Source organism: Podarcis raffonei, chromosome 1 (assembly GCF_027172205.1).
Source record: "Podarcis raffonei isolate rPodRaf1 chromosome 1, rPodRaf1.pri, whole genome shotgun sequence".
Classification (NCBI taxonomy): Eukaryota; Metazoa; Chordata; class Lepidosauria; order Squamata; family Lacertidae; genus Podarcis; species Podarcis raffonei.
The window spans coordinates 52,773,191-52,787,370 of NC_070602.1; the positions used below are offsets into that span (position 1 = coordinate 52,773,191).

At 41.0% G+C, this 14,180-nt stretch overlaps 1 protein-coding gene across 3 annotated transcripts in view; it reads right to left on the minus strand.

Moving 5' to 3' along the window:
* Window positions 1-14,180, minus strand: part of EXT2 (exostosin glycosyltransferase 2) — a 77,157-nt gene that overhangs the window by 17,372 nt on the left and 45,605 nt on the right. For all 3 annotated transcript variants that reach the window (XM_053387563.1, XM_053387567.1, XM_053387554.1), the window contains exon 9: window positions 9,308-9,497. In XM_053387563.1, the coding sequence (XP_053243538.1) occupies window positions 9,308-9,497 (190 nt within the window). The remainder of the gene's footprint in view (window positions 1-9,307; window positions 9,498-14,180) is intronic.

Sequence of the window (14,180 nt, forward strand, 5' to 3'; positions counted from 1 at the left end):
CTCTCTCTCTCTCTCTCTCTCTCTCTCTCTCTCTCTGTGTGTGTGTGTGTTTGCATGCACACATTCCAACGACTGATGGGGCAAAAGTAGATGGGACAATCCCCCCAAAAAGGGGAAAAAAGTATGTACCTCTATCTTCCCTTTGTTACAAATACACATCACCAGACACCAAGCACTCAGCACTTTCTAACACTCATACATGCATTCCAACACATCAGGCAAGCAGGTCAGTAACTCACTCAGCACTCCCAGCCCTCTCCACTCCAGATCTGGGAGAAGGGGGTAACTGGAAAGAACCCTCTGCCTGCACTTTACAGAAAAGGCAGGCAGAGGGCTCATTGCCAATCATGGCACTGTGGTGCTTAGCACTAAGACCAGACAAGAGATCCCTCTCCTGCCTTTTACTCACAAGGAGACGGTCTCTCTGATCTTAGTACTGCGGCACTAATATTAGGCCTAAGAGATCCCTTTAACTGTTCTGTGACTGACATCATATGGTATTAGTAGGTACACATAAAAGAGATGTACATGAAAACATCTCTGTTTCCTGAGAACACAGTTGATGGAGATTATGGTCAGATGTCCATTTTCACTGCTAGGAGAGTCTGATTTCATAGTTTACAGAGTACTCCAAAAGAACGTATAAAGTTCTGCACACATCAGATGCTGGCATCCAAACATAATACCTGAGACAGCTTCCTTAGGAAAACTGTACCCCTTTCCAAACCACACTAAACAACTATGAAAAGAAAGTTTACCTTGGAGGGGTTTTAAGAAAGGCGGAATTGGCCCAGATGAGCAAAAGAAACAAGAAATACAGAGTGAGAGGTTTTGGAAATATAATCATTTCAGTTTCCTACTCCAAGGTGGCCCTTGTTAAAACTAAAAAATGTTTTATATAATTAATTCTTACTAGCACTCTTAGTGAGGCCTTGGTTCAGTGGCAGAACACACTGTGTGTACACAAATACACGCAAGCTAAGAGAAGGGCAATAAGGTATACACTCCAGAAAAGGCTAGGTATGAATCAGATGAGATGGAAGAGGAACGGAGCCATGTGAGTATCTAGTGAGACACAAGAGAAGATGAGAGGAGGAAATGGTGGCTTTCTAGAGCCATATTCTGTGACACTGTGATGACCTAAATATAAAAATTCTAGTCGCTCTCAGTAGTAGACAATTTAATTTTTGTATGTTTTTGTATATTTGCTTAACTCCAAACAATTGCAAGAAATTAACAGACAGATCCTGTTTACTGAACCGGGTGACCTAAGGCACTATCTTAGTTTAGTTTTACCTCAAAAGGTCATAGTGAGAAGAAACAGGCTAAGGCCAGATGTGTCACCCCACACGTTCTTCAAGGGATGGTTGGGACAGACAGATATCCATCTTTAGCAGGTTGTGCATCATTTCAGCTTGAAACAGGAAACGTTTTTATTTTTTATTTTTTGCACTGCATCTAAATAGAGGTAAGTTCACTAAATTATTATCCTTCTACTGTCAGCATTGCTAAGGAGCAGGAATAAACTGTGTTAGAGATCCGTGTGTTATCTAAATGTCATATAGGTATAACTACCAATAGTGAAGTGAGGATGCTACGGAGGTGACAGCAATTTCAAGTTGTAGAATATGGTGTGGCAATAGCAGTGGAAACGAGATCAACTCTGAACATTGTAACTTTTACCCACTCTGCATAATTTTCTTGAGCTTAAAAACCATCAGTTTAGAGTTAAATGTTAATGAAAAGTTATTGGATAAGAAGAGAGAATTATAATAATGTTTCTGCCTACACAAATATTTCTAGCAGCAGACATTTAGACCACAATATTTATTTTAGCAAATGCAGACTAAGTGAAAAACATCAGTTTCTCCTATAACACTGCAAAGCTTCCAAGCAGTCTCTTTTTTAAAATTAATATCCTATGTGCAAGTCATATGCATTTGTTGGCACTCTGGCTGAGCCGACAATCCTCCTTACACAGTGAACACTCTGCTAATGATGTCTAACTATCTATTTACATACATGCAGCCAATAGCCCTCAAAGGCTCTTTAATACTCCGATGAGAGAGCATTTATGGTTTTCTGAAAGATTTGATACTTGTAAGCTGACACTTTTGGATTCATTTATTATTTTATTTATTTATTTCATAAAATTGATACAACACTTGATTGGGTTTTTTTAAAACAAACAAAACAAAAACAAAACACCCCTCGAAAGATAAAACAGTAAAATCAAGAAAAATGTACAACCCTACTTTAAAACATACAAAAGTTAAAATACTAAAACAGATTAAAATTGTTGCAAAGTGTGGACACTGCCACACTAAATGATCAAGTTCTTTTAAATGTAGAACAGGTGTCACGGGGCACCTGTAGTAGTGCCAATTCTGCTGATCGAAGTGGTCGAGTGGGCAGATGTGGCACAAGGCGACCTCATAGGTAAACTGGTCCCAAATTGTTATGGGCTTTATATGCTAATGTTAACACCTTGAACTTGGCCCAGTAGCAAATTGGCAACCAGTGCAGATCTCTGAGCACAAGTGTATATGCTGACAAGGCCTCACTCCTGTCAGCAATTGTACTGCAGCATTCTGCACTAACTGCAGCTTCCAGATTAATTGTGAAGGAAGTCCCACATAAGAGTGCATTGCAATAATCTATTCTTGAAGTAACTAGTGCATGAACTATGGTGGCGAGGCTTTCCTGGTTGAGGAGTGCCTGTAGCTGTGGAACCACCCACAGTTAGTAAAAGGCACTTATAGCTACTGAGGCTACCTGAGCATCCAGTGGCGGATAGATCCAGAAGCAACCCAGACTGTGAACCTGCTCCTTCAGAGGGGAGTGCAACCCTATCCAGGGCAGGCAACTGAACAGTTTCTCAGACAATGGAGCTACTCATCCACAGTGCCTCTGTCTTGCCATGATTCAAGCTCAGCTTTTCTAATCCTCATCCATTTCACCATGGATGATTCAGATGTTATGGAGAAACAGAGCTGAGTATCATCAGCATACTGATAGCACCTTGCCCTGAATCTCCCAATGACCACTTCCCAACGGCTTCATGTAGATATTAAATAGCATCAGAGATAAGATAGTCCCCTGCGATACCCCAGAATGTAGCTGCCAGGGGCCAGAAAGGCACTCTCCCAATGCTACGCTCTGGACTCGGTCCTGAAGGTAAGGATTGGAGCCACTGTAATACAGGGCCCCCAATTCCCATTCCTTAGAGCCGGTCAAAGACGATACCATGGTTGAAAGGATTCAAATGCCAAGAAGAGATCAAGAAGCAGGTGCAATGTCACACTCCCCCTGCCCTGCACTCTGCAAAGGTCATTCATCAGGGCGACCAAGGCTGACTCAGTTCCTTAGCCAGGCCTGAACCCAGATTGGAAAGATCTTTCAATTGTAAGAATGCAGTAGACCTTAGGCTGCAGCTGCACACAATACAGCTCAAAAAGGTCCTCCTGATTCTTTATTCAGAAACCAATTCTTGAGCTGGGGAGTCCAGCGTTGCTACTTTTGTTAACGGAAACAACCTGTGCTTGTTAATTTCTGGATTTTACTACAATTATAGTTCCCTGGGCTTCTAAGGACCAAGGTGGCAGAGCACAAGTTCTAGATTTTGTGCAATTAATAGTTTCAAGCTATGTCACACAACATTATGCCTGACTTCAATTTACACGATTTACAATCTTGCAACATGTTTGTTAGTATTGTTTCATTAATAAAACAGAAGAAGCACACTTCAGAAACGTCAGGGAGTCATTAAGATACTAGGGTGGGGGCTTCAAACTTGCCTGTAACTTTACACTCTTACAGTGAACACTGGCATGAGATCAGTTTATTTCCCTTTAATTTTTGTAAGCCTGTAGCAAAGGCTTACAATATTTTTTAATATACAACCAACTTACAAATTGAGAATTGGTAATACATAAAGAGAGATGAATTTATACAGTTACTATGGGGCCATCAATGAGGAATTGTGGGGAGAGGTGGATAAGCTAACTGCCTTTATATCCACCAATGCAGTAGCCAATATTAAGAGCCAATTTCAAATCTGAATTTACTGTAGGGCCATCATGAGCAAAAATTACCTTTGATGTTCTCTTTCTAGTTCCCATTAATGTATATCAAAAATACAACTGGTTCAAATAACAGAAAACGTACCTGACTTTGCTCAAAGCCAGAAATGTGTTCCCTATACAGCACTGGCCAGGATATCCTGCATTTGATACTCAACCAGGTTAATGGTCCCAGCTTTACTATAACCAATTAAAAGAGAATAGCCATAAATGTGCAGATACTACCGTAGGGTAATAAACTAGACCTTATCGTTGACAGCGGTGTGCATTACTAACTTCAAACTCATTCCTTGTCCTAATCCATCAGAAACTTCCTGGCTTTAATAGGCTATAAATGGCAGAAGCTTTGAAGTCCAAGGATTAGGAGCTGTAATAGACAGACTGAATGAAAGACTTAGTGAAACCAAGTTCTGCTATCCTACCAAAGAGCTAGGTGGAACGAACTGTATGCATTTGAATTAAAACAAATTAAATTAAACCCCTCGACAGCAGACCAGGACATTCCACAACCTATCCAAGTGTTAAAAATACATAGATGAAGGGGGTAGCTGGCGGTCACATAAGAAAGTTATTAAAATACATACCTATTAGAAAGTAAAGCTAAATAACTAAGTCTCAGTAAGGAAACAAACCTATGACCTTCAGGGCCAATTATTTTTCATGTCAACAACTTAATATATTTTCAACAGTATATCAATGAAAAAGGGTTATATAATGATCTGCTACAATGAACAGAGTTTTAAGTTTAAAAATAGTGAAATACTACTTGGCCATGACAATTTTGCTATCAAATAATTTGGCTTCATCCAAATCTCAGGATTAAATAAACGAACATGCACACACACAGGGGAGAGATGATAAGAAGCCATGTGAGCTTAAGAAACCCAATGATTGTTCTGTTCTCAAGAGGCAGGACACTTATACATTTTATAACAAAGCTTCAGATAGGCTTCTTTTATTCAAAGGTACAAAAATATTTCACCCAAATACAAAATATTTCAGTATCTATGAACTACATGCATCAGATAAAGCTGACCAGTAATCAACTGATCAATCAGTGTTCACATAATCAACCCCTTTCTACCCCAAATCATTTCTAGAATTCTATCTCTTTGACACACTAAAAGCACAACAGCTCAAAGTACTAGAAAGAAAGTGCATGTTTTTATTTATATAAATAGAAAGTGGAAACACACACCCAGAAATCAGTGTGTGAACTTGGACAGGGCAACACACACAATTCTGTGTGTATACGTATATGTATGAACCTGTATGTATGAAGATATGAACCCCCTCCTACTTCTAACTTCCCTCGCACAACTTCTCTTCCTCAAGAAACACAAAGAGAGGGATCCGGATCCCATACTCCTTCACTATTCTTTTGTCCAGTTGCTAGAAAGAAAGAAACAAACAAAAAGGAGAGAGCACTGGAGGAGGATGGACCCCTAAATAAATCTCCACTCCTAAAGCAATTGTTGGAGCTTGGTCTGGGCTGCGGAGAAGGGTGCAACATGCCATGCCCTTTTCTTTATCCCAAGCTGACCAATGATTCTGAGAAGTTCTGGTGAACAGCAGTAGGCAGTCAGTGACTTCTTCGCCAAGAAAAGTGGAGTGTAGCAGGTTCAAGGCATATGCTCAAGTGTGGAAGGGAAGAGTGGGCAGCATCTTCCTCCTAGCTTGGCAGCATATCCAATCCATGGTTACTCAGCAAGTTATGGCTGGTGCGATCACTTTAGCTTTGACTGTCTTTGACTAGAGATCCATAAGCAAGCACAATAGGCCACAGGGTTTATTCGTTGTAGGCCATTATAACCTGTACTCTCAGCACTCAAGTGCTGTAAAAGCAGTTCACAATCAGGGGTTCAGGTTAAAATGGATTCAAATAATCTTCCAAAAGGGCTTGGAGCTGACAAGCAGCCACTTGTGCACTTTACTGAAGAGGGGCTTTTTCACAGCCAGTCAGTACTTGTTGCAATACTTAGAATTCAGGGAGGCTCTCTTTAGACGTGACCTTGTAACTACCCATTCTAAAGGTAGCTGGGACCACTCCAAACATGGAGTATTTCATCACTTTCATTTGTGGACCCAGGCAGTCAGCCCCTTCTGTTAGATGTAATAAGCCAAGAGGAACAATGTGCTAGTACATAACGCTGGACCCTTCTAATCACCTTGTCTTTGTCCTCATGCCATAGCAATCAAAACACGTACCACAAAACAGGACTGCACAGTGCTCCGAGCGGCTCCCAGACTGCACTGCACAATTTTAGCATTCAGGCTGAAGTAACTACAAGGAATTATCCTTTAAGTACTCAGCAAACAGGTCACAGTATGCCCCCTGTACACCACTAAGCATGTCAAGTTTGGGAGGATTTCTAAGGTGAAAGTTTCATTTTATATACCACCCAGCACTGCTTGGTGGCATCTACTACTACTAGAGGTCAATAACTACCTGTAAAGGGAATTGGGGGTTGCTTGTGCATAAAGGGGGCTGCCGCTCTAGGCAACGTTGCCTGGCGGAACCTTTCCCTGGCTGGACAGCCCTTTCTCCATGGCTGTGTCAGTCGCTGGCAGTATCCGTCAGTGGGCGTTTCCTGAACTTCTTCCAACATAGAAGCTCTTTGACGCCAAGTCTCCGCCTAGCCTCCCTGCGAGGAAGTCTCCTGCGCAGAGTGGGCGTGCCCAACGGAGGTCCTGGGCTCTCCCCGCTGGTCTCTGTGGAAGAGTCTTGGAGCCCTCTCTCCGCAGTCCCCCCTTGCTTCCTGGTGTCACTCCTATTTCCTTCCTCAAAGGAAGTGTTCTCTCTCTCCCTGCTGGTCCCTTCTCCTGCATCGTTGGGGAGCCTTACCTCCACTCTAGGTTCCCTGACACTACCCTTCCTCAACCTCTTAAACTGCATCCTTCATTTTCTGCACACAAAGTTATGTGGCACATGCATATTATACCAAAGGGCAATATGTCAAGAAACGTTGGAATATATATTGGTACATGTACGTTTTATTGTTTAGTTTATTGGAATGGAAATATATGTTCAAAACAGATCTTAAGAAAGAAACACACATTTCTATTATTATTATTATTATTATTATTATTATTAATATGCCACCCATCTGATTGGGTTGCCCCAAACACTCTGGGCGGCTCCCAACAAATTAAAACATCAGACACAGTAAAACATCAAACATTTAAAGCTTCCCTATACAGGGCTGCCTTTAGATGTCTTCTAAAAGACAGATGGCTGTTTATTTCCTTGACATCTGATGGGAAGGCATTCCACGGGGCGGGCGCGGCTACCAAGAAGGCCCTCTGCCTGGTTCCCTGTAACACCACTTCTCACAATTTAATGTATACTGCGAAAGGACCACGGGTTAAATTAGCTGTGGAAACCTGGTAATGTGAAGGCCACAGTTCCTCATGGGTGGCCTTCCAGGGGCCACATGCCAGTGGCATGTGTGGCCAGAGATAAAAGTGATCAGGCCCAGTAGCATATGGGAGAAGAATAACAGATGAAACTCTTACCTTTATACAGTAGACTAAATTTCAGCCATGCAAAAGCCAGAGGTTTTTACACACACACACCTACATACACACACACACACACACACACACACACACACACACACACCTTCCATCCATCCAGGCAAGCAAGAGGCATTAACAGAGTTCAAGGGCACATTCGGCCAGGCAAAAGCACTCAAAGAGAGTGCTGGGGAGGGGGCATGGCCTGACAGTGTCCTGGAGGCCTGCATCCCTGGGTTAAACATTCTGACTTTGAGAATGCATTTAGATTCTAGAGAATTTCAAGCAATGGGAAGTTCAGCAAAATCAGGCTTCATGCAGAAATGAAATGTTCAATTATACACTTGATAATTCTATTACCTCAAAGCAAAAAAGTGAAATTCACTAACCGTCAATTAACATTTACTCATCACTGGTAGACGAACATGCAGTTTGGTTGAGACAAACAACATTCTAGGGTCTAAGCAGTAATTTCATGGGACATTTGAAATATACTGATATTAAAGTTCATGAAAAGGTTCACTGTTAAATTTTGGTAGGATTTGCTCTATTTAGAAGAACAAGAGTACAATGAAGTGAGAACTGAAGGTAACAAATAGGGCTTGGAAAAGCAATAAGCACTGGCACACCAGAGTCATTCATGAGATGAAGCCTAGCTTTTAAACAATTGGTCAGTATTTTCATGAGTATGGTCTGGCAGGGAAGGAAAACTTCCATTGGCAAACAGTCTGTGGTTGATTTTGACTTAATAGCTGAACAGAGCAGCACCCAATATTTTATTTTAAGTGCATATTTTCCTTTTATAGTAATATTTCACGACTTGCCAAGTAAGTGATCTACTTTGTGATTTTGAAAATCTGAACATGGAAGTTGCATAACTTGTTTAAAAGGAGACAAGGGAAGAGAAATTGGAGTTATAGAATCAAGTATACTTGTGCCTTGAACCACTGTATTTTAATTTCTATTCTGCTTTTTCTCAAGATGGTTATACTGAAATTAAATTACATTTAGGAATTCACAGTACTGTGCATCTACTTAAAATCTGGGCACTAAAAGCCATTAAACAGTGAAGTACAGTATCCACAACATTTCTCAAAGGCTTCAACTTTCACAGTGTTCTTAACAGAGTTCCACAACTGATGGACAATCACAAAAAATACTTCTCTTTCCTCAATAGTACGGTCAAACGTAAGCTCCAAAGAATATTGTGCTTAAGCTGTTATGGCAGGTATGTGAAACCTTGGTACCACAGACCTAGTTAGGCACAGCAGTGGTCCTAATTTGGCTCATGAGGCAATTTCCTCCAAGCCAACATTGTATATGACATCCGCTGTGGTGCAGGTAAAGCTGTGGCTCTTAAGGAACAATCAGGAACCTTAAAAGTGGTCTCCTGATTGTTCTACGATTAGCAGAGCTTGCATCCAGTGCCTTTTTAATTTAGAGGCCAGATGCAAACCCTGCCAGAATCAGCAACACTCAGGAACTCTGGAGAGCAATTGATCCCTGTTGGAAGAGAGGCTTTAAGTCACTGCCAATCAGCGTTTGAGAGGTGACTTCAAGCCCCAGTGAGTGCCTTCACAGGCATGGCTTAGATCACCCCCATGCTTATGAAGGAAGCGCTTCTGTTTTCAGCATGACATGACTTCAAGCCAGGGTGCAAAGGAAAAATGGGTCACCTGACAGGAGGAGCTTGGTTCCCCACAACTTACCTTCTGGCGGAACTTTGTTCTGGTTGTTCCAAACTACTAACAACTTTGAAAGGCTGGGCACCTTCGAGACTTCAGTGATGACTCTAAAGAGGCTCTCAACCCGATCATAGGTCAGGACAATAGCAGTGAAGCCTTGCGACTGAGGTGGAATCAGCGGAAGAAATAGTGGATTGCTTACACTGCTCCATTTCTGCAGAAAGAAGTAGGATTAAACAAAGGTCACTTTTCAGTAATAAAATTGGAATAAATCAACTGAATGCAACTTCCATCATTAGGACCAGATCAGCACACCAACACATTTTAGAGGGAACACCAATCTCGGTTAAATATAAACATGTTCTGTGCATTTGTTCAAGTCATAATAAAAACTATCAAGTATGTTCAGGGCTACCGGATAATAAAAGATAGATTACTGGAAAACCAGAAAGATTCGGGTACCCTGGCTTGTTCTTCCCCACATCTCTCTTCCCAAAAGGAAGCTTAATCTTTATATGAATTCAGACTAGGCCAACAAACAGAAAACCAGCCTAGTGCCACAATTTCTGGGGGGAAATGAAGTAAAAAGAGGCAAATTAATAAACCTGACATAAAATGGGCACAAATAAAAAGGAAAACATACTCTTGGTTCAGTACAGAAGCATAAATGAGCAACCTTCAACAAAAATAGGCTTGTTCTATGGTTTTAAACAGTCTACCTTTCAAGCATTTTAAAAAACAAGAAAAGAGGCAAAGATCAACTTTAGTTATTTACTCCACCTAATGTTCCCTAAATACTTTTAAAAGACTTATTTTACCATCATAAGGAAGCCAATTTAGCTGGCAGAGATGCAGATAAGGCATAGTAGAGCCAAAATGTAGAGTCCCAACAGAATGCATTTTGTAGTATACATTTCTTTTCCCAGTGACACAATCAAAGACTAACATAAAAGAGTATAGACAGGAGAAAGAAGAATATTTTTTTAAAATCTAGGCCTATGAAAAACTAGGGCATTAACTTCACCCTTGCATAGGACATTGTAACATATTGGCTAGGATCAACAGAGTCTGATATGCAGCTAAATAATTTTGTTGCACGTACGGATATTCTCAATTTTCACTTCCAAAAAGAACCACTCACACTTTATTGAATAGTGCTCTAGGGAATCTCCCAACCATCAGGGGCAGCTGGAAGTGGGGGGGTGTCCTGAAGAGACCATCCTTGCCCAACCTACTGGCCCTCCAGAAGTTTTGGATTACAATTCCCTTCAGCCCCAGTAAGCATGGCCCATGATGGGAGATGATGGGAGCTGTAGTACAAAACACTACAGAACACGGCAATAGTTTGAACAGTGCTGGAGCGGAAGGCTTACTATGATGCAGTCATCTACTAACGGTTATAGGAAAGTGATTTAGATCTTCTCTGCCATAGAGTTTTGCTAGATCCTCCCATACACTAGTTTTGCCTGGGCACCAATTTTTTTTATATAGTTTTTTTTAATGTGGAGCAATTACAGCGTCCTCCACTGCATTGAGGACTTTTAAATAGTAGTAACCAGCACCATGACTAGGGAGTCACTGTAGATTAAATAAAATGAGAGTAATAAGCGCCATCTCAGAAAACTGTCAGACAGCACAATTTTGAATCATTTAATGGCATAACAAGGTCAATGGACAGCTCTGGGTACAGCATGTTAGAGTAGTTCAGTTAGGAGGTTACTGGTGCTTGAATGACAATGGGTATAAAATGGTACAGTGGTATACTAACAAGAAATTATTAGAAAAGATATGCATTTTTTCTGGAAAAACTAGTCTCTCTCTCTCTCCATCTGTCTCTGGAAAGGTATGGTGTTTCCTACAATATTTTTTACAATGTCTGGGCAAAACATTAAAAGTAGCATTCTTTCAAGTTTCAAGCCTGCAATGGCAAGTTGGGGTGCTTATTTGCCACTTAGAACAAGACGGGGTGCCTACTCATATGTAAGTTGTTCTTTGGCTCTTGTCTTTCACTGTTCATCTGCTAATCATTACATGTATATACAGTGGTACCACGGTTTATGAAATTAATCCATTCCGGAAGTCTGTTCTTAAACCGAAACCGTTCTTAAACCGAGGCACACTTTCCCTAATGAGGCCCCCGCTGCCAGTGCCCTTCCACTGTTCGGATTCCGTTTACAAACCAGGACACTACTTCCGGTTTTGCGGAGTTTGTAAACCAAATTGTTCAGGGCTGTTCTTAAACCAAGGTACCACTGTACTACAAATGCAGCACAGGAACAAATGATGGGCAGGGCAGACAAATAACAAATGAAACAAAGCAACCAAGAGCTTCCTTTAAGTAATCTCTAATCAATAGCTGGAGCTCCAGCACTACAGCTTTGATTCATGGCTATGGCAAATGAGGCAAATTGCCTGACCCTATTTACTACTGATCCCAATAGGTTTGCCTTCAAAATGAACAATATCATAAAAGCAACATTTTACTTTTTGATACTAGTACAATGATGGAAATTCTTATAGTACATTTAACATCCAACACATTTCTAAGTCTAGATAAAGAAATGTACCATCTAGGCAGCTGTGCCACTTTGTTGAAAGGAGCCAACTGCGTAAGTGAGACACTGGTAAAGAATGGCTGAGCTAGAATATGTTCTGCTACTCTGACATCCAACAGTGAACGCCCCCACCTCAAATATAATCAAGTTTCCTTAGTTGAGAGTAACATTTCAAAAGGGCATTTAGGCATTGCTGAAGCACCATTAAGAGCCAACCCCCTGCTGCCTGCCTGAAAAGTGTGTCTACAGTCTGGGACCTCTTGACCTCACTTTTGGCAGGAAATTGGGCAAATTCAAACCTCCATGATTTACTTGAGTCTTACAAACTTCTGTTGGAGAAAGGCAAACAATGCAGGTAATTAACTCAACAGAAGCCTAATTAAATCCCTATTATGGAAGCAGGGCATGAAATTGATGGTGACATAAGGATGGTTCTTCCCAACAATAGAAAACGCATCAGTCAACATTTGTTTCAGGTGCATCCAGGCCTTGTATTGGAGATCACCAACTGATCTCTCTCACTCTCTCTCACACATTCCCCACAACTGGTATTGATGGTGTAATCATCCATCACTTTCTTTGACAAAGTGCTGACACTCAGCCATGGCTCAGACAATTCTAACTCACTTCCCACCCCCAGCCGCCGGCTTCCCAACGCTCAACCAGCTAATATTCATTACAGGAGCCACAGTAATTAACCCAAGACTGATAGGGTATTTATCGTGAATCAGTTTTATGTACAAGCCATATCCAGTTGCAAGTGTCAACTCTGCAATGCAACAGGGCTCTCACATTGCTCGGTCTGGCATTCCTGGCTGTTTGACAGCGGTCTCCTTTCCGCAGACAGCAAAAGAAGCCAAAGCACTGGGATCCAGAACCTGAGTGGGAGGCTGGGAAACTGGCCTAACTTTTGGTGAATTTTTTTTTAAGGAACATCTCCACAAGAAGTGACTCATTTGTGTCAGACTGCCATTTAGCAAAAAAAATATATAAAAATTTAAAGTTTCCATTTGCTACTGGAGAATTTATTTCCTTTGCTTTGGCTAAGTGAACTTTCTTCTTCTTCAACTGCATGCAGTATTAAAACTATTTTAAGACTCAATAAAGAATGAAGAAAGTTATCCCCCCCACAAAAAAAGATTCTGATGGAATTCACGTCTCCTGAGATATGAAGGACTCTGAACCTCACCCCACATAGAAAGAGAAAAACTTCATAAGGGGGGGGGCTAATCTTATGAGTAATAAGTGAGAATGACTGATTTCCCAATGATTAGTGTACAATCATTTATAGTGTTTGTTTCTGAAAACATCTGTACTCTATCTCCAACACAATTACAACAATTAAAAATACAACAGAAGTTATGTGCCAACCATACAATACCCAAGTCAAAGAACACTATTGTGATGTTAAATTTATTTTCAAAGGCAACAAATAAATATGTTGCATAAATAATCAAGTGGAAAGACAGAAAGAGAAGATAGAATAATGCTCCTGAGCCACTTTGCTGGCACAGACTGGAGTGCAGAAGGAAGATGAAGACCAACTGCCTACTCAGCCTGCGCAACCTGCAAGCAGGATCTGAGCACAACAACTGTGATTCCCCACATGTGATTCCCTGGAACTGGTATTCAGGGGTATGCTGCTTCCAACACAGCTAACAGCCATTATTGATAGCCTGATCCTCCATGAATTTGTCCAATCCTCTTTTAAAGTTGTTCAGGTTGGCGACCATCATCGCCTCTTGTGGGAGCAAATTCCATAGTTTACCTGTGTGAAGAAGAACCTTCTTTTTTCTCTCCTGAATCTTCTGATGACCAGCTTCACTGAATGCCCTTGAGTTCTAGCACTCATTTTCTTCATGCAATGCACGATTTTATACACCTAGATCATGTCCACACTTAGTTGCCTTTTCCTCTAAACTAAAAAAGTCCCAAGTGTTGTAGTATTTCCTCATAGTGCCTTGCCCTAACCCCTTGATCATTTTGGTTGCCACTTTTCTGAACTTTTTCTGGATCCTTTTTGAGGTGATAGGACATTTTTGTTGAGCTAGCCAACACAATTTGAAGATCCTGTTCCTGGTTACTCACTCCTTCAGTCTCACCCCCACACTGGTATGCACACTCCCCCATTGCTGGATCGCCAACATGGTGATAATATAATAATAATAATAATAATAATAATAATAATAATAATAATAAATTTTATTTATATCCCGCCCTCCCCAGCCGAAGCCGGGCTCAGGGCGGCTAACAACAATCAAATAATCAAACAATCAAATAAACCAACATTCTAAAAAAATTTCATTATAAAATTAATTAAAATCAAGTTAATGGCAACCATT